Source organism: Syngnathus scovelli, chromosome 22 (genome assembly GCF_024217435.2).
Source record: "Syngnathus scovelli strain Florida chromosome 22, RoL_Ssco_1.2, whole genome shotgun sequence".
Classification (NCBI taxonomy): domain Eukaryota; kingdom Metazoa; phylum Chordata; class Actinopteri; order Syngnathiformes; family Syngnathidae; genus Syngnathus; species Syngnathus scovelli.
The window spans coordinates 5,734,365-5,755,608 of NC_090868.1; the positions used below are offsets into that span (position 1 = coordinate 5,734,365).

Here is a 21,244-nt window from a genome sequence, read left to right on the forward strand (position 1 = left end):
TCAATTACACCCGTCAATCCAGTCGAGCGTTTTGGCGACAATTACATTTTGATGAAGCAATAAAGCTTTAATTAGATGCTGGGTTTTTTTTTCAGTTTGTTTCAAATGTCCCCCAATGATTCCGTTTTTGTCACCCACCGTCATCTTAACCACTTCTCTGTCCTATCGCTAATTCCCTAGATTGGTATCGACCTTGTTCATTATGAATGTGCTCAAACACACCGACACCCTTTTAAGGCCATTTTGTTTCATCGCTTTGACCTTAATCCACTTGGACCCGCACACGAATATCCAGGCCACCTCTGACTCCTGCGACTGTTCTCATTTATTATTGACGAGTCACTCTTATCCAGATTGACGGCCCCCGCGGTTGACATCTCCTGATGGAATAGGTCTGTGTCTTTTTTTGTTTTGTTTTTTTTACCCCAAAAGAGGCAAGTGGTCATAGATCCCCAGATGTGTTTGTTAGTCATGTAATTGAGACTCTTTTATCATCTTACTTTTGTCTTTGAGGCAAGCTGAAGGTTATTCTCTACAAGTGACCACTTGAATTCCTGTTGCGTTCACCTTGAGCGAACCTCGTCCACCAGTTTCACATGGCTGCCGAGAGCGCCTACGCAAACCGGGACAGACAGACAAACAGCCTGAGAGGATGTCAGACAAAGACGGGGCTCTTTGAATAATCATCGGGGTTATTTTAAGGTCTGGGACTGCATTAGTGCTGGCACTCGATCCGAAAAAGCCTTTGGCCTCCCACCACAGGCCGGGCCACAGTCGGTGTCCTCTCTTGTTCTCGGTGTGGCTCGCCGTTGATGGAACGCCTCTTCATTTCCGACGTGCAGGTTGCCAGGCCAAGCGAATCCCTGCGTTTTTTTTTTTTAACCCACGGATGCAGCGGGTTACCATGACAACGCCCTCAGTCGCTAGGCAACCCCGCGTCATAAACACGCCGAATCCTCCCTCGGCGGTTAATCACCAGCGAAAAGTTGCCCGGTGAATCTTTGCAGTGTTCATTAGGGTGTCACTTGAGTAATGGCCCTTTCAGCTGTGCGTTGTGTAGTGGCGCGTAATTACAGCCAAGTCGCCGATCCCTGATGTGCGTGCGTTATTAGGCTGACACTCGCCGGCGTGCCGTGAGTCGTTAGCCATTAGAACGCCTACATCACAAGCGCCGTACACGTACACAAACACGACTAAACTACCGTGTCGCACAAGGAGAGCACGAGAGAGATGTGATTATCATGTTGCCAGTCACAACAACAGCAGATGCTTGGGGTTTGGTCTCCTGAGCCCCTCCCCCCCTCCCCTACCTGCGCATCGACAGGCAGGTGGCAGCTGTTTGGGGGGGGCGCTTTGAAGTACAGACGGGTGCAGGGGTTGTGTTTACTTGCAAGGCGCTACCTTTGGGAGAGGCAGAAAACAAGCGAGCACAACGGTAGTGTAGTAGCAGAGTCGGTTGGATTCCTGCCAGGCAGCAAAAAAAAAAAAAAAAATCACACAAAACAAAACACATCTCGAACAATTTAGAAAAACTATCGCAATATTGCAGTTGTGATTTAATATGTGATTATATTTTCAAGGTCCTTTTTCCGTGTATACTTTTTTTACAAACTAAAGCAATACATTAATATGTAGTACAATAAAGATGGTCAGATTTTATGACGCACAAAAGATCCATGCATTATTATGAAAGACAGTTTATCAACTTCAATTAGCATTATTGTCTTGACGTGCAGTTTGAGAATTTGCGATGACAATTTATATATAAAACAACTTTAATATACAAAAAATCTTTCCTCATTGAAATTAACGGTAAACGAATAGAGGTGTAACAATTAATTGATTAATCAACAACTAATTTATGATTAAAGTAACCGATAATTATTTTTGATAACCAATTAATCATTTAGATAATTTTTGTATTCGTATGTTATGGAGCAAAGCATGAACTCAATCATATTTTTTTTGCACAATCTATTTGAAATTATGTCCCACATTTGAATAAAAGAATGGAAAACATTTTTTTTTTTTTATCCTCTTCATCGATTATTTGATAAAATCAACTGATTAATCCATTTTTAATTTAGCAATTCCTCCCAGCCCACATTGGCCACCAGGGAGCAGCATAATACACAGTCATACAGACACAAGTGAAGAGTTTCACACTTAAATGGCCCAGTAAGCTACAGTAATATTATTTTTTATAAAGATTATTATTTTAGTATTCAGTAAGAAGGCATTTAGTAGTATTTTAGTAAGAACGTATAACTCAGTATTGCTATAGTATTGTATTATGTCAACATGTTTGTTAGCCCGGAGATTGCATTGTGTGTTAGCATCAAGCTAGCAGACATTCAAAGTGATGTGGTTATTTATTTTTTTTCAAATAATATTTTCGCAATTTTCAATGGAAGTAGAACCAACAGCCGATCCGAGTCGCTTCGTGGTTGTGTCGAGAAGTCACATCAGCGCATCTTGCCTGCTAATCAGCTATAGCTTGCGCATATGTTTGGTGTGGGAGTGTTTTCTAGTTGCAATGTCTCACTTGTCTCCTCGGAGAAGTACAATTTGGCATTTTTAGCACAAAGAGCCCAACGTAGCCAAGAGGCAAAGTTGTTTGCACTCGTGCCAGCGTCGACTTTGAGCGGGTGACCAATTTAGCCCAAACGTCACTTAAACGTGCCACCCATGTCGCCTCACTGCTAATGAATTATGCAACTTCCATTGAGGAGACTTTTTTTTTTCTGCTTACTTTATTATTATTCACTAGTCGAGTAATTTTACATGTAAGTGGAACACTGGCTTAATGAATGAGGGAAAGTAAAAAAAAAAAAAAAAAAAAAAACAATGCTCAAGGGTTTCGTGTTTGTGGTCTGTCGAGTCACAATGAGACGCTGTGATCGTCCTGGATGTCTGGTTAAATTCCACACGATGGCTGATTGCATAATTCATAATCTTCATTTCCACCCGTCTTGCAAAATGTATTCTTTTTAAATTCACTTCCGTTACAAATAGCCTTGAGTCTTGGGTAGCGTTCAACCCACCAGTTGGCTCGGGATTTGAGTGCATCCCGTGGGAAATTAATAGTACGCCGCCTTTGTGGACCGGGTACAGATTAAAAGATGGGCGCATTATAAACCTATTAACCAAGTCATTATGCCCGAATACGGGACCGAGTACAATGGGTGTACAGGGAGGAGGAGGAGGAGGGGGGGGGGGGGGGGAGGGGGGGGTTAATAATAGCATGTACTCATTGGCCACTACAAGAGCTCATCCAAATTATTACACTTATATGAATTTTTCTGTGTTTTAGAGGTTGGCATCAAGGGCGGAAGACTTACAAATGCGTCACGAATGGCAAGTCAACAGTGAGGTGAGTTATTGAAGTCATTGCCAATACATTGACAGCATATTGTGTTGTATTTTCATTTCAATATGCAATTGTCAAGCCTCTGGCCCTGTTACTGCCACTTTAAATGGTGACAAATCATATTTTGTCCCCCATTTTACCGTTGAGATTATTAGCATTAAAAAAACACTTTGCAAATGTAATGCATATTTTGTTCTAACCCTCATTTCCTCCTTGACTCCCTTTTTTCCGGCAGCCTGACAAAATCGTCTACTACAACGCCAAAGACGACGTGAGTACAACAGTGAAGTATTATGTGGCTTTATTGTGTATTTGGTGAACTTTTACTCGCATTCATGTGTCAAGAGCACACTCCACTTGCCCACCCCTCCTCCCCTCGTGGCCTCGGACGTCATCTGTCGCCTCCGATAAGCCGGGATCGGCATCTCATTCCCGTGCGCTGTCGCGGTGGGAAAGCAGCGCGCGCTCCCACAGTGCACTCCTGTCACTCTGTATTTGACTGACAGAACACACCCCTTCTACGCTCTCACATTTAGATTTCTCAGTATTGATCTGTAAGCCGCTTGTCATAAAGCAACAGTTGATGCTATAAATTATAATTATGTAATTTTAGCCGAAGCTTGAAGAAATTTGCTTCTGGAAATCACGCAATAACAATGGAAAGACAAAAATGACATTTCGTAGTGTTCATATACTCAGGAACTAATGTTAGAGGGGCAGACTCCATGGAGAAATTTGTAACTTTTAAAAACAATCAGCCTAAGACATGTTTTGACTAACCGGGACTACACCACACTTCCAATCATGACACCCGAAAAGGATTTAAACCTGTGCAGCGGCATTTTCCAACTTTTGCCGTGTCGTCCTTGGCATAGCTCAATCAGACGGAGAAGAAGAACCGCTACGTTCCCGAGGACTTCCACGTGGACACTGTCTTCCAGCGTCTGGTCTCGTACAACACCACCGCCGTCCACATCCCCACCGACATATACGAGGGCTGTAAGTGTCGACGTGTGATGTGTTGTTTTCAGTTTTCTTGTCATCCACTCTTAGGTCATGCGCTGTAATGCGCCTTTGCCCCTCCTAGCCTAGCATCACTGGAGGCACGCAGCTCAAAAGGGCCGTGTCATATCTACCCACCTCTGTTCATATCTATGGTCTCTGGATGTAGCTGAACTCAAATGCCTTTTTCAGTTCTGTTTTTAGCATTTAGCATCACTTGCCTCTTTCCTTTTTTTTGGTAAATAATTTCACTTGTTCCTTTTTGTGATAATTAGCATTTAGCGTAACTCGCCTGTTTACTTTTTACCAGATAGCATCTCTTTGTCATACTCGGCGAGGTTTGGGCGTAGTTGCGTTTTTTCCCCTTCACTTATTCCCTCTCAAGGGACAGGCAGCCATCTTGACACTGCTGAGGCGAGCTAGCGTTTCCATGGCATCAGTGTCACAAAGACGTCCGCTAACTGGATTTACGACGATTTAGTCTGGACCCGACTGGCGTCCTTGTCGCCTTTCTTTTTTTTTTTTTTTTATACAAATGTCGCCTCTGTCATCCTTTTTCCCCACATCTCCTCGGCTAATCATCTTCTCCAATCATGGCTATTAATAGAGGAGATGAATTTGACCCCCCTCGCGACTAATATTCCTTCTTATCCCACATTAGTCAGGCTTGATTGGATTCTATTTTCCCTCTTGATCCATTCCAGCGAGAGGGATCCATCTTGCCTCTCATGCCATGAATCACAGCGTGTGCATGTCACGATCCTCGCACGGCGCCCGTCCTCTGCCCTCTCCGCTCATTAGGCAGATCGGCGCGGACGCGCTGCGTGAAAGGAGAGCCTCGGCGGCCCCCGCGGCCACATATCTGATGCCCGTTTGCGCCGACACTGTGTGGCACCTGTCAGGCCGTGGCGGATGCGCGGCGGTGACGTGCTGCGATATCGCCACGCCGCCACCGTGTGTTCTCGAATCTCCTCGAGTCTCCTCGCTGCAGCCCGGCTTGCGGCGTGGAAATAGAGTCCCCTTTTCTACCGTGTCCCATTTCATTTGTGGCTGTGGCCAAAAATATCAGGACACCTTCTGGAGGGGACAGGTTGAGCAGCGTGTCCAAATACATTTGTCACATGTTTCTATTAATTTTTTTCAATCCATGCCTGGTTTCATTTATGACTGCATGTGGCGACAAACTCAAGCCTACCCAAATACTTTTGTCCAATTAAAAAAATTATTGTCACCTGATTTTTTACCACATTTCAATTAAAGGTGTGTCTCAATATTTCTGCTAGAGTTTTTTTTTTTTTTTTTTACTAACATAGCAGGATGAAATGGTCAGAGTGTGGAAAAGAAAATCGATTCCTAATACTTTTGTCCATTTTGTGTTGTCCATTTTGTCCTTGCAAAGACTTGGATGTTCTCCATGATGACCTAATCATCCAATGGACACGTTTTGGCCCGTAGCAAAGTCGTGTTTCTTCCGACTGGATTTAAGGTCATGTGACAGGCTTTTTAACACAGAGTTGGCGGCGACGTACAGTAGAGTGATCGTGGCGACTGGCAGCTGTTGTCAGCAAGCAGACGTGACAGTCGGCCACCTTTCGCCACTTCTCTCGCCGCCACTTAATTGGTGTCAGCGGCGCAGTGTGGGTGATGATAGACTGGCGTCCCCCTCTTGTTGACTTCAGTTGTAGTTTATCACTATGAAAATTTGAATTCATTTGATTCTGTGTTGATACTTTTGGACCATTAAGCAACAAAAATTTTAAAGTGAAATTCACCAACATTACTACTAGGTGGAATTTGTCGGTATATTGTAGTCATCTTGTTTGAGACTGAGCACATTTGTCCTGAGGGAGGCGTGTGAGAATCCAAATTGTGAGTATTTATCTCCCTTGGGATGCACACTGGGCTCGAAGGAGGGGCCTGGGGCGTCTTCATACCGTACAAAGCATGGAAATTCAAGTCGGCTGCAGGGCTTCACGATGGCAAGGAGGGAGGATTCCCCATGGAGAGAAGTAGGAGGCTTGGATGGAAAAAGATGATATTGTTGGGGCAATTTATAGCCCGCTGCTGCTGAACCAGACTAGGTGTCAACGATATAAATTCTTGCTTTCAAAATGAAATGGCCACAGTGAATGCTTGCTCACCACTTGTGACAAAACCATCTGTCAAGTTTATTTTAGGGGCTATTTTTACCATGTATCAACTTTATGTGTGTGAGTGGATTACAGCCAGCATCATTTTGAAAATTATTTTTTTGGTGCTATTGGTGTTAGTGTAGTTTGTGGAAGACACCCACCTTCATTCTCAAGCAGAGCCAAAAGATTTTAAGGTTGTTTTGTGTGTGTGTTTTACAGCCACCATCATTTTGAATGAACTCAACTGGACAGAGGCCTTGGAGGATGTCTTCCGGAGCAACAAAGAGGAAGACTCCACGCTCCTCTGGCAGGTGTTTGGTTCTGCCACCGGATTGGCTCGTTACTTCCCAGGTTCGTTACTTGACCATGGCAAAGTTGTCTACAAAAACGATATTGTGTGCATTGTGCGTCATCGTGTTAGTGACAAGCACACGCGTCCGTCTTGTGACTTTTGGCAACAATGACTCACATTCTGACAGTGTCAAAACCCGACACTTTTTTCCTTGCCGCTGCCTTTTATTTTTAAATTGTGGCCTCAAAAGATAAAGATGTCAGCTAACTAGCACGGCAGCACCTCAAGGGCCCGCTGGAAACTAAATGACTATTTGTTTCTGTCAAAACGCAGCTTCTCCCTGGATCGACTCAAGCAAATCGGCCAATAAAATCGACCTCTACGACGTACGCAGGCGGCCGTGGTGGGTGCAGATTTACACATGGCGTTACGCTGGATCCAAAACCTATGTGTCATTGTCGTGCCATCACCCGGCAGGTACATCCAGGGGGCGGCGTCGCCCAAGGACATGCTGATCCTGGTGGACGCGTGAGTGAAAAGCTTATGATTCAACACACAGTCAGCTGGAATAAGTGCGCTATGCCGAGACCCTTTGACCGTTGACCCCGCATCAACCTGCCGGCGAGCGCCGAGGACGACTCGGCCATTTACAGTCCACGCTTGAAAAAAAAAAGGCCCTCATGTAAAATGCCAGGTTATTTTTGTGCAACAGAGAGCATTGGGAGCAAAGACCTCTGCCAAGCCTGAAAGTCACAGAGTACCAAAACAAACAGTTTTTGCTGTATATAGCAAATGAAATGTAGTCTGATTGACATATTTGTTTTTAAAGGAGATAAAATTACCGTATTTTCCGGACTATAAGTCACTCCGGAGTATAAGTCGCACCAGCCATAAAATGCCCCAAAAAGTGAAAAAGCCATATATAAGTCGCTCCGGAGTATAAGTCGCATTTTGGGGGGCAATTTATAGGACAAAATCCCACACCAAAAACAGTCATGAAATAGCAACAACAGGCTAAACAATAGCAACAACAGGCTAAACGATAGGTATGCTAATGTGACAAATACAAACAAAGAGCTGAGAACGGGCCTGACGTAACATATAGAGTGATTAAGCACAACTATTACATGAATAACATGTTTATAAAACCATCGGTGTCACTCCAATTCATTAAATAGCAACAAAAGGCTAAACAATAGGTATGCTAACGTGACAAACACAAACAAAGAGCTGAGAACGGGCCAAATAATAATAAATAATAATAATAAATATAAGAGGAGCAAAAATAGAGCAAGTGTACATGCAGCAGACAGTGGACTTGGATATGGTGCTTTAAAGTGTTAATTGCTTTATTTGATGTTTTCTCTATTTTTTATGTTTTGAATATGTTCAAGATAAAGATATAAAAGCATGTGAAGTGATCAACTATACTAAAAATAACATGGGAAGTGGTCAACTATACTTGTAAGTAAGTGATGTCTTAATGATCAAGTAAAAATTTGTGAAAAAAAACATATATAAGTCGCTCCTGAGTATAAGTCGCCCCCCCACCCAAACTATGAAAAAAAGCGCGACTTATAGTCCGGAAATTACGGTAAGCAAAAAATATATTTGGTACATTTTTCATTTCTTTTCAAAAGTAATCCACTTTTTGTCTATATGTTGCTGAACTTAGCTCCTCACTCTGCCGACATAACATTACACATTAGTCTGTCACTCACTAAACATAAATGTTTCTTTTTTTTGCGTTTTAAAACATTACCAAAAATAGATTTAAAAATAGATTGAAACTTTTTTTCATCAATAGTATTTGCTTAATAATTTATGTATAATTTTTTAACATTATAACGCTATCTTTATCCATCTTTTCCATTCTCTGCATATTACCAGCTATATTTGCCTACACATAAATTACATTATAGGTTTTGATTGAGAACATTTAAAAAAGTAAGATTATTTTAAAAATATACATATGTATTTCTGCCTCTTACTCAGATTTTTATTACATATTTTTTCCATGCTTTTATTATCTTTGTACATTCTTTGTGAATCACCTAAAAATCTTCAAATTTCAATATCAAGACCACTAACGCAAACCATTTTAAATAAAAGCTCCATGCTAATCTGCGATAATACTACTAATACTACATATAAAATGCGCTGCCAACTTTCTGCAGGAGCGGCAGCGTGTCGGGCCTGACCCTCAAGCTGATCCGCACGTCCGTCAGCAAGATGCTGGAGACGCTGGCGGACGACGATTACGTCAACGTCGTCTATGTGAGTACTGCAACCTAGTGATTTTGGGTGCGTATGCCTTTAAAAGGCGTAGCCTAGTTTGGTGAGTGACGTGGGTGTCGGTGAATTAACGTAGCATTGCAAGCTGTGTCTTTCGGATTTTGAGTTTGAGTTTATTCACGCAATATCCAAGACGTACAACATGATACAACAAACAGTATTACACAGTCACCCCAAGCAAGCTATTTAAAGCTTTTAATAGGGGGCCTGGTTTCCCATAAGTATCAGATATTGGCCAGATATCCTTACAGTATGGACAAACATACAGAAATATAATAGACAATAACAATAAACACACAATAAGGTATAACACACAATAAACATATGACAAGTAATAGATAGTCTCAGTATTCTGGTTATACTGGATTTGATGTAAAGTACATTAGCAATTAATAAGTTAACAACAGGACACAGGTGTTCATGCGATTAATGATCAGCACATTAAACATACATTGATAGGATTTTGTAACTTTCGATCACAGTTTGGACCTTTATGTGCGTGTGTCGAGGCTACCTTATGTAATGGTGTCGAATTGGCCCAACATATGCTCGCGTGACACATTTAACAAATCGAAGACCCCGCCTCACGTGCTTCCAATGTAAGAAACGCACTAAGTCTGGCACAGATGCTTTTACTGACACCGGGAATATTCATCATTTAAAGTGATTCACTCACACTTCCTGTGATGCTGGAAATACGGCATATCCTTGGAGTGGGAATATGCGTGAAAATAGTTACAGTTACATTTATATCCATTTGCGCTTTAAAGGAGCCATTGATCACAATTTGCTTCACTCTTCCTTGATGGAGCCGTTCGTTTTTTTTTGTTTGTATATGCGTACGTGTGTGTGTGTGTGTGTGTGTGTGTGTGTGTGTGTGTGTGTGTGTGTGTGTGTGTGTGTGTGTGTGTGTGTGTGTGTGTGTGTGTGTGTGTGTGTGTGCGTGCGTGCGTGCGTGCGTGCGTGCGTGCGTGGGTGAGAGAGAGAGAGAGAGAGAGAGAGAGAGAGAGAGAGAGAGAGAGAGAGAAGAGAGAGAGAGAGAGAGAGAGAGAGAAGCCTTCAAATCAGCTAAGAGCTTTTCAAACTAATGCAATTAGTCAGCATCGCAATCATGATATTGATGCTTTTTTTTCTTTTTCAACCTACCGCAAGCCATCATAATTGCATGTGTGTGTGTGTGTGTGTGTGTGTGTGTGTGTGTGTGTGTGGCTGGGTGCGTGCAAGCGTGCGTGTGTGCGTGTGGAAGGTATGATGCCAATGTATTCACTCATTTAAAAGAAAGCAATAAATAAAATATTGTCTATTGAATTGTATTATTTTGACATGTTCCAAATTACACTTGAACGTAAAATCAAATAATGAGAATTCAAAATTTTATTAGTTTGCTGGCCACAATTTTTTTTAATTTAGTTTCTATTGTCAGAGGGATTACTATCATACTGACTTGTAATAGTTGAACTCACTGTTGAACTCACTGACCAAAATATTAAGAACACCTCTCAAGATGATGCAGTGAAGTTGCAACATAATTTCACCGCCATTCATAGCTCGTATCAAGGTTGTTGTGGAACTAACTGTTTGAGTGTTCCGTAATCAATATTTGTGTTATTTTGCCTTCCTCTTCTCCTCTCTATACTTCCTTCTGCTCATTTAGCCTCCTTCGGTCTGTAAACCTTCACCTCACCACCTTATTTTATGACAAACGCAGAGCCGATATGTCATAAATTTTATCTTTCTGGAGATATTTGATGTCATTGTGCATGATGGAGCCCTGCCACATATTTCCGCAACAAATATGTGCCGGTCCGTCTCCTCCGTGTCCCTTCGTCATCCCGCCTTCCTTCTCCTTGTCTCCCCCCCTCCTCTCAACCTCCAACGGCAGTTCAACGACAAGGCCAATTACGCCGCCTGCTTTGAGAACCTGGTGCAGGCCAACGTGCGCAACAAGCGCATCCTCAAGGACGCCGTGCAAAGCATCACCGCTAAGGGGACCACCAACTATAGGCGTGGCTTCGAGCTGGCCTTCAAGCAGCTCGCACAGGTGGGCATGCAAACGTCTCGTTGAAGATTCAAGATAAGCATGGCAAATTCCGAGCTGGTTGGACGAGGTGTAACGTGTATTTTCCAGGTAAAATGAGAGTTAACTGGGTAATCTGGATTCGATCTGGATTTAATTTGATGCTAGTTTTTTTACCTTCAGGACTGTTGTTTTTAATTTTTGTTCGTCTGTTTTATTTAATTTTCAAGTGATATATGTAGTAAAGTAAAATATTGTTTAATATAATTTTTGAGGTTTTCAATATTTTGTATTTCTTAAATTATTTAATTATATTTTTATAGGATACGTTTTCTGAAATTTAAAATGTGTAATTTATTTATCAATTTTATTTATTAATTTTTTTATTAATTTTACTGTACCTAATTTTAATTTGCACACTCTCTGTATTAATTTATATTTTTACCTTAGTGCATTAGTTTTGATTTTAATTTAACAAAAAATCAATACATTTAATTTCAATTTGTTTCATTCGATCTTTTTATGTAAGGTTTGATTTATATTTATTCCAATTGTTTTACTTATTTTTATTTTAATAAACTACATTTAAATTAGATTTTAAATTTATTCTTTTTGATTTAGTTATTTTTTTGTCATTTTATTTTTATTTAGTTTGTCTAATGCATATTTTATTTTTAGTTTTTTTTTAAGTTTGTTTATTGTATTGAGCATTAAAGTCACGTTAAGCAGTTAAAATAATCTTAAAAATGTAACTAAATACTTTTTTAACCACACATTTTTTCCCCATACTTTATTTTCCATTTTCCACCAAATTCTCCTGTTCTCATCCACTGAATAAGTTTTGACGTTGCTTAGGTGAGTGTCTGTTGCCCTCTTGTGGCTAAAACCTTTTCTTGCAGATGAATGTCTCCCGGGCCAACTGCAACAAGATCATCATGCTGTTCACTGACGGAGGCGAGGAGCGTGCCGAGGAGATTTTCAAGACGTACAACCCCAAACAAGCCGTGGGTGACCGCAAAAGTCCATTCTTCAAAAATGTTTTAAGCACCCAACATGACAATGTTTGCCCCTTCTGTCTCCACACAGGTGCGCATCTTCACATTCTCAGTGGGTCAACACAATTACGACAAAGGGCCCATTCAGTGGATGGCGTGCACTAACAAAGGTATCATGACACACCCTGTGCGAATTTTGACCAAAATTTGTCCTAATAGCGCTCATTTGTTCTCAGGTTACTACTATGAGATTCCATCCATTGGGGCCATCAGGTTAAACACTCAGGTAAAGAAAGACGTGATCTTGTAAATGTGGCCCTTATATGGCCACTAGGGTACAGTGCATGTCATATGAAAAAGTTGTTTATTTATTTACTTGTTTATTTTGCAGGAGTATCTAGATGTTTTGGGCAGGCCCATGGTCAAAGCAGACCGCAAGGCCAAGCAAGTCCAGTGGACCAACGTCTACCAGGATGCACTGGTAACACCTGCCGTCGTAAACATACGATAAGTACCGACTGAGAGAAGCATTTGTAATAATAAATCAAATTAATTGATATATAATAATAATACTTATTTTATTTAACATATATCTACATGTTAATTTTTTTAAAATTCAAATTATTTTAGGTTATTTTTTAATTTTATTTTTCAGTATTTTTATTTAATGATATTTTACATTTTATTTATTTTGTTGAATTGGATGGTACTTTATTCACTTGCTTATTTTTGTATCCCGTTTGCGCAACTTGCTACTAGTTTTTACCCCCCCCCTAAGCATTTATATTCCAAATCGGCCCTAAATGGATGGAATCGACCATAAATTAGTGGGTGCCGTGAAATGACAAAAGACAGATGTGGGAATTACACAGAGCAGGACCATTATGGGGAGAAAAACAAAATATCCATTTTTAAAAGTGCAAATATTTGCTGTTTGTTATCTGGCTCAACTTCCTCTCAACCCGCCGCCAATCGGACGCCTAACCTGATTGATGGATGAACTTTTTATTTCAACGCATTCAAAACATTTTTCACGCCCCTGCGAGCCATATTGCGCTGTTAAAGCGACAGCACCGATAAGAACGCGCCCAACCAAGATGGACGCCCCATCCCTTTGGACTGATAAGACGCTGACACAAAATGTCTCTGGGCTTCGTTACTGGGACAAGCAGCTCCTTTTTTCTTTTTTTTATGACTTAACACTCACCATGCTGAGAACCGCTTGGGTTTTTTGTGTATGCGTTGTGTAACTTGAACTTGTTCAACAGGAGCTGGGACTCGTCATCACTGGAACCCTACCCGTCTTCAACAAGACCAACACAGGATCCAAGGTAAGATGTTTTCTATTGGAGTGATGCTGAGAGACGAGCTTTCACGCTCCTGAAGTGTTTACTTCTATATCTTTTTAAAACACATTGTATGCAGGGAATTTAATTTTTGTTCTCTAAGTATGTGTCTATAAACCCTAGATGAGCATTCATCATATGTTGGATTGAATTGTTTTTCTCGTTTTACTATAGGTCGCAATTAGAAAATGTATTTTCAGAGAGCATTCACTCTACTGCTGTTAAGTCTTTTTTGAAGCAAGTGTTTTGTAAATTTAATAATTTAAATAATATATACATGCTGAGACACACATTTACACTTTATTATAAATATTATTTTACTGTATAAGAGGCGGCTCGGTGGCGCACTGGGTAGCACGTCCGCCTCACAGTTAGGAGGGTGCGGGTTCGATTCCACCTCCGGCCCTCCCTGTGTGGAGTTTGCATGTTCTCCCCGGGCCCGCGTGGGTTTTCTCCGGGCACTCCGGTTTCCTCCCACATTCCAAAAACATACTTGGTAGGCCGATTGAAGACTCCAAATTGTCCCTAGGTGTGAGTGTGAGTGCGATTGGTTGTCTGTCTCTGTGTGCCCTGCGATTGGCTGGCAACCAGTTCAGGGTGTCCCCCGCCTACTGCCCGATGACGGCTGGGATAGGCTCCAGCACGACCGCGACCCCCGTGGGGACTAAGCGGTTCAGAAAATGGATGGGATGGATTTTACTGTATAAATGCTAAGATATAACCATTACTGCTAATTGTACTTTAGGTCTCCATCAGAATAATTTCTGAAAACAGCAAAAGAAGCATTCTAACTTTTCTTATTGTACCGGTATATTAGGTTGTATGTATGTTTTTTGCAGATTCTGATTACAGTATATCGTGTTCCTGGGAAAAAAGAAAGTACAATTGCTAACCGACAAGTTTATATTCATGGATTCGTTTCACGTCTGACTTTAACAACGATCATGCTACTAATGCTAAGAGACAAAATGCATTTTTGGGGGCTGAATGAATTATAGTCTATAAAGGTGGAGCAATCACGATCGCCATATTTAGAACAAGAAAATGTTAAGACATGACTTAACTTTTATGCAATGGTGTGTTTCCAAAAAAGCAATTGTTGTAAAAATGCTGAAAATCAAGCTTTCAACATCCGCCAACAGTCTTGTAGTGGATGAGTGTCATTTTCATTACATCCAGTACACGCAATACTCAGACTCGGGGGAACGTTTTTAACTCGTCCTTGACGTTTCCTCACTTCTCCCCCGCGCGTTCTCCCGCTATCAAGGTCAGAAGCGCAGGACGGGGAGGGGGATCAAACCCGCGGCTTGGCCAGAGACAAATGACGGCGCGACTAAAGTGGGTCAAGATGAGTTTACGCGCTGGGTTGCTTTCCGCCGCCGCTTGGCTGCAAATACCTCGGCGCTGACTCATGGCGGCATGTTAGGCTTTTGGGAATGAAACTTTCCAGATTTCAGTTGCAGCTCATTTCCTCGAAAGGAGGACTCGGAGGAGCGTCGTAATTATCCCCATTGCATTGAGGGTCTTGACTTGTTTATTTTGTGTTTTGAATACATCAGAAATCTCAGAACCAGCTCATCTTGGGCGTCATGGCCATCGACGTTTCCTTGGAGGACATCAAGAGGCTCACGCCACGTTTTACTGTAAGGCGGTCAAAACATTAGGTACACCCTATGAAATGATAAAAGGCTGCTTTTAATCGACATTTATTTTGTAATTGCCCCATATTCAAATTTTTTCCCTGGTCAATGCAATAAAAGTATTACTTTAATACTATCATGTGGCATCTTGAATAAACTGAAAGTCAATTAAATGGCTTAATTTAGACTAAAAAAGCATCTTGCTGCTAATGAACTTTCTTGAAGTAAATTTAGAGCTTCATTTTGACAAAAATCGTGCTTTGTTGCCCTCTTGTGGTGACTTGATACCAAGCAAATATATTGACATCTTTAAGGAGCGTTTTTTAGACAAAAGCAGTACATTGCTGGCCTTTTGTAGCCTTTTGGTTGAACTGAGTTGATTAATTGATGACACATTGAAGTGAGTTGAGGAGTTTCATTTGGACAAAAGGAGTCCTTTGCCATCATCTTGCGGCGTCTGGGTACAAAGGAACTATGTTGAAGTGAATTGAGGAGATACATTTAGACAAAAATAGTGTTTCCCACCATCTTTTGTTGGTTTTATGTGGTTGTCTCCCACTATTGGAACTGGGGTGTCCCTAATAAAGTGTCATGTAACTCTTTCTCGAGCAGTTTGGACCAAACGGCTACTACTTTGCCATCGACCCCAATGGCTATGTGCTGCTCCATCCCAACCTTCAGCCACCGGTATGTCCTCTTCCGGCTGAAGTTTCTGGTTGATTTTGGACACAGGTTAGTATTAACTAATAACTCTAATTTTTGGACTTTTTTGAGCAGACGGCCGAGTTCCACGAGCCCGTGACGTTGGACTTTTTAGATGCTGAGCTGGAGAATGACATTAAAGTGGAGGTATCGAATTACATGATGCATCAGTCATTCTTAGAGGCTTTAAATGCACATTTCCCATATCATATCTACGTTTCTAGATCAGACAGAAAATGATTGATGGCCTCACTGGGACTTACCCCATATCTGCTCTGGTCAAATCACAAGATGAGGTAATTTTCTTTCTCATAAATTGCATGATGTCACGCTGTTCAACGTTTTAACTTGTGTTGCCTTCATAAGCGTTACATTGACGTGGGCCGGAGAACGTACACCTTTGCGCCGGTGAAGGATACAGACTACAGGTAACAACACAGCAGCACAAAAGTCAATTCTGTATTTAACTCATTCACTTCCATTGACGGCTATAGACGTCAAAACTCAATTTTAACTGGACTGGCAGTGAAAAAGTTAAATGACATATTTTTAATATGAGGTTTTGTCGTGTATGTCAGTCTGGCGTTGGTGCTGCCCGACTACAGCTCATATTACATCCGTGCCACCATCGGTGACACCATCACCCAAGCAAAATGTAAGTCTTCTATTTTCCACTCATTCACACACACTTCACGCCTGACGAGATCACACACGTAGCGGCGGCCGGCGCGTTAACGACGGAAAAAACGCTGATGTTACCGCTCGCCATGTAAGGCGGCGGAGTCGCTATGGTCGCTATCCATCACTTGCACACACACTGTATATGTGTCGCCTCGTGTTTGGCTGTTGGCAGCACACGCTAACTTGTGGTGAGGGTTCAAAGTTGCAGACAAGCGTGTCTCCTTTCATACCCGCAGTGAAAATGCTTGTGTACTGTTACACAAATGACAGTTTGCACTAAAACTGAACAATTCATCTTTTTTTAAACCTATAAAAACATTTATGTATAAACAATCTGATATTGGTTATTGTAATACAAATTAATTTATTGTTTGTGTACATGACCTTGAAAAAAAATGAAATTACAATTGTGAAGGGAAAATGTTTTATTCTTTTTAAAAATCATTCAACACCAGTTTGCATCTACTTAGCACACCAAGCAGCCAAAACAGAAGGGCTCGAGTGGTGTACGTCCACACCTTACGTTTTTATTATTCTGGAAAAGCTTTTTATCGCATTGGATTTTCCTAGAATTCCTGTCCGATTGTTACCAAAATCAACCGACAACAGGCTCTTAAGACGCACTCGACTTTGATAATCCTTCTCAATGCGGCAGCATTCCATCTCCTCCCCTTTCATCACCTATTTGACTCGGTCTAAATCTGCTTATTGGCACTTTCGGCGTCAGCACAGGAATGTATTGGAGAGAGAAAAGAGGGCGTTGTAAATTCTACAGCTTTTCAGTCCGTGCGCCACACCACTTTACTCGCTTCCCAACAAGTAGCAGTTTGGGCAGATAGTGAACCATACTTAAAAGGAAAAAAAAGCTCCGAACTGTTCATTTCCACATCCAGTTGACGTTAACTAACAAACTAAATAAAAGCATAATAGTAAGAGACACAAATACCATAATTAATTAATTCTTTATCCTCTGCGAAGAACAACTAATATTATTGAGGCTTAGGTAAGTTTTATTTATACTGCCCCCAGGTGGCTTAGTTGAGCATGAACGGGGTGCCACCATGTTCATTGAATGACAGCAGAAAATGTGGCTGTAAATTGTTAAATTACATTTTAATTATTTTATTACCGTATGTTTCTAAAATGTAAAATGTTAAAGTGCCATTTTTTGAAACAGTATTTCTATTCTATCTACTCGAGTTTGATTTTTGTACACGTTGGAATTGGAAAAGAACAAAGCATTCACTGGAATACTTTTGTGTTATACTAAAGTATTCCAGTGAATCCTTTGTTCTTTTCCAATTGGAAAAGAACAAAGCATTCACTGGAATACTTTAGTGTTATACTAAAGTATTCCAGTGAACGCATTGTTCTTTTCCAATTCCAGCGTGTACAAAATGGTCTCCTACTGTGCATCTGTTGCTTTCATCTGGATGTTATTTACTTGCTGGTTTTATTTTCACGCGTGTCTTCAATATTCTTATTCTTCTTGAATAAAATATTGTGTAACCCTGTTGTTATGCCTTTCCCACTCTCCTCTCCTCCCTCTTCCTGACCTGCTTATCATCTACTGACCCTGTGATGTGTTGGGATGCCTGCAGCATTTCTGGGCAAGTATTCTCCCTCTGACCTCCATCCAGTTTCTTTTTTTTTTTTTTTCTTCAATTCAACAACCTTTTCCGGTGATTAATAATGACAATGCGTAGCGAGGCCGGCGTCTGCTTGGCTTCGCTTGCGAGCGCTGCCCACACACACGTTGCGTGTCTTAAAACGCCCCCCCACCCCACCTGTTCCGCTGGCCTTCAGTTGTGGTTTTAGTGCTAGACGCAGCACTGGATAACCGGATGTTTGCGTTACTCAGAGGTGAATGCTTAAAGGAGAAACTCTTTCCTTCAATCACCTGTAATTACATTCATTGTCAGACAGAAATCCATTCAAATGTTCCCAAGTTTCATTGGGATAAGTTTATGTCCTTTAAGTTGAAAAACAAAGTGTCCAAAATATGACAAAAAATAAGTTGAAGTTGTTTCAGTGCCTAACTGAATTTGTAATTGCTACACCTGAGTCAAAATTGATGAATGTGAGTATTTCCTATTTCGATTCAAATACATACAGACCCCAAGTGAGGCAGTGAGCAGCAAGCCTCACCATAGATTGCGCAATGTAGTGAAGCAATGTGAGAACACCAAAAGGCCTTCCCAAAAATGATGCAACAAAGTGCCCAAAATGCAAAACAATGAAGATTTCAAGGACAATTTAGGGGTGTTGCCCAACCACAAATAGAATGAAAGCCATTCCCCAAAACTCTCTTGTTCTAATTTCGTATTGCTTTTAGTGACAGAATGCCTCAAAAGAAGTTTGAAAGGAAAGTAATTGGCCCTCGCCCACAACATGATTGAATTCATACCTCAATCAACATCCGCGGTTGGGTGTGAAGATTCCCGTCTTCAGACTAAATGTATTCAGTCGTCACTCGTCACCAATCCATCGTGGCGACGGATGACAGAGCGGGACGGCTAGGAAAGGACACATGGCTGCAATTACTCGTCCATGATCAGAGAGAGCAAAAGATTGGCCGCTGTCGCCATGAAAACTTGACGTGCGGTTATCGTAATGCTAATACACTCACTGCTTAAAAAACTTTTTACGCCTTTGCAATATTTCTATTCAGGACTATGTCTGTGAATAAAATATTGTGTGATCTTTGACCCCGATGTGGTTTCACCCAGTTCCCTTTTCTCTTCCCTCTCGGTTCTTCTCCTCCTCCTCTCCTTCCACTGCAGGAAAAGATGGCAAGTACAGTCTTTTCATTTATTTCTGACTTTTGTCAGGCCCAGTTTGAAGACATTCATTTAGTATGTGCTTTCATCACCGTGTGAATGTTGAAGAGCTTTGCCACATTTCAAAAAAGTTTGAAAGATTCACCCAACAATTCAATTAAGGCGCATCAGCTCTTGAGCATTCACACATCTCCAGAAATTACATCATTCATATTTGGAATGTTTTTGTATTTACATATTTCTGCTGAGTCTTCAAAAAGGACACGCTCGTTCCAAAATTCTGCCACCGTTGTAATATTTCCCTCCTTTCACCAGTTTCCGAGAGCTTGTTGGCGGACAAGTTTGACGAATACGGCTATACGTTCATCGCGCCAAGGTAAGATGGAGCGCGTTTCATTCTTTAATTGACATGACATTTATTTCTCCTCCGTCTTGGGTTTCCATCTCGTTAATGACCCTCGCCGCCGTTTCGCAGGGTTTACTGCAAGGACCTGAAGCCGCCCGACAACGACAACAGTAACACAGAGTTCCTCATGGAGTTCAACAACTACATCGACACCAAGACGCCAAACAATCCGATGTGTGAGTGTGGAGGCTTGACGGGCGCCATCAATAACCTCGTGTCCCGGGTGGCCAGAGAAAAATAAGCGTGAAATGTGCTGATTCTGCTGTGTTCCCACCACGGATTGTTGCAAATGTATACTGGAAAGGCAAAAGTATAGGGACACACTTAAACCATAATTGTGTTCTTTTGAGAGAAGTCCCATAGGACAAATTTCACTCCAATTATCCTACAGGACAATTTACTTCAATTATGCTGATTCCATATTGCAAATTTCACTTTCATAATAATGATACTTCAGTGTGTTACAACACTATATGATTAGAGCTGCCTGCAACTCACAATAATTTTGATAATTAAATAATTGGTTAATTACTTTGTCTATTAATCGGTGAAACGGATAAAAAAAAAATTATATCCCTTTTATTTAACAATAGGGCATTCTGTCAAATTAACAATGCAGAATGGAAATGATCATTCATTTAATGGATTAGTCCAAAACATATTGGAAACTAGGTAAAATGTTAATCATTGTTTTCCAAAGGAAGAGGAAATGTTTATTTTGAGTCAACACAAAAATTATTCTCCTGTCATGGAGAGCAACAAATCGGGAGTATATAAAGGGAGTATATAAAGGATTTGGACAATTTTCAATTAAAAAAAATATCTAAATGAATAATTGATTATCAAAAATAATGATTGGTTAATTTGATTATTTGATGATTTATTTAAATGAAAATGAAATTTACTGCACTTATGGTACCATGTATAGTAATTATGATACTACTTTGTATTTATTACAATACAATATGATTTCCTCCATTTACTATACAATAAAACTAAATTTAGCCAAATTAAGATTCACTTTAATGATGATACAATCTGATTAACTTCAATTACAAAGTTGATAAGTCCCAAACTTGTAATGTCGTTTCACTATAAAATAGGTCCAGGTGAGACATCTGGTTCAAGCATGTCGAGGACCCATCCCCTGAGCCTTCCTGCCCTCCCCCTTTATATTCCAGTGGTCTGGTTGTATGGTTGGCTGTGCATGACCAGTCAAAGCTTTTGTAAAGTGGAACCACCAACACCTCCCTCGTGTTGCCCGTCTGACGCTAACTCCATAAGTCTGACCATCACACGCCTGAGCGCACATGTGTGAAGCCCATCGGCTTAGATGTGACACGCACACACACGCTTCACCTATATGGCCGCCCGACATAGTCCAATTACTGTGTGTTTTGTGACAAAGAGCAGGACGCGCCAGGCCGAGAGCACGAGCCGGGGCCGTAAAATCCAAATCAGGGGCCAGCGGGACATCTGACCAACACATTAATGACCGCTCGCGTCCGCGTCGCCTTGTTTGTCGGTATTGTCGCAGTTCGGCCCTCCAAACACGCTGCCAATAAAACCTCTCACTCCATTAAGTG

General features: G+C 41.2%; 1 protein-coding gene across 4 annotated transcripts in view; it reads left to right on the forward strand.

Annotated features, from left to right (window-relative positions):
- The window catches only part of cacna2d1a (calcium channel, voltage-dependent, alpha 2/delta subunit 1a), a 48,726-nt gene that overhangs the window by 10,097 nt on the left and 17,385 nt on the right, over positions 1–21,244 (forward strand). For all 4 annotated transcript variants that reach the window (XM_049760575.2, XM_049760572.1, XM_049760573.1 and 1 more), the window contains exons 5-25: positions 3,314–3,373; positions 3,606–3,641; positions 4,246–4,369; positions 6,724–6,855; positions 7,130–7,199; positions 7,274–7,324; positions 8,974–9,073; positions 10,974–11,132; positions 12,008–12,112; positions 12,195–12,273; positions 12,340–12,389; positions 12,495–12,584; positions 13,372–13,434; positions 15,009–15,092; positions 15,702–15,776; positions 15,867–15,938; positions 16,016–16,087; positions 16,158–16,219; positions 16,370–16,446; positions 19,568–19,628; positions 19,728–19,834. In XM_049760575.2, the coding sequence (XP_049616532.1) occupies positions 3,314–3,373; positions 3,606–3,641; positions 4,246–4,369; positions 6,724–6,855; positions 7,130–7,199; positions 7,274–7,324; positions 8,974–9,073; positions 10,974–11,132; positions 12,008–12,112; positions 12,195–12,273; positions 12,340–12,389; positions 12,495–12,584; positions 13,372–13,434; positions 15,009–15,092; positions 15,702–15,776; positions 15,867–15,938; positions 16,016–16,087; positions 16,158–16,219; positions 16,370–16,446; positions 19,568–19,628; positions 19,728–19,834 (1,729 nt within the window). The remainder of the gene's footprint in view (positions 1–3,313; positions 3,374–3,605; positions 3,642–4,245; positions 4,370–6,723; positions 6,856–7,129; positions 7,200–7,273; positions 7,325–8,973; positions 9,074–10,973; positions 11,133–12,007; positions 12,113–12,194; positions 12,274–12,339; positions 12,390–12,494; positions 12,585–13,371; positions 13,435–15,008; positions 15,093–15,701; positions 15,777–15,866; positions 15,939–16,015; positions 16,088–16,157; positions 16,220–16,369; positions 16,447–19,567; positions 19,629–19,727; positions 19,835–21,244) is intronic.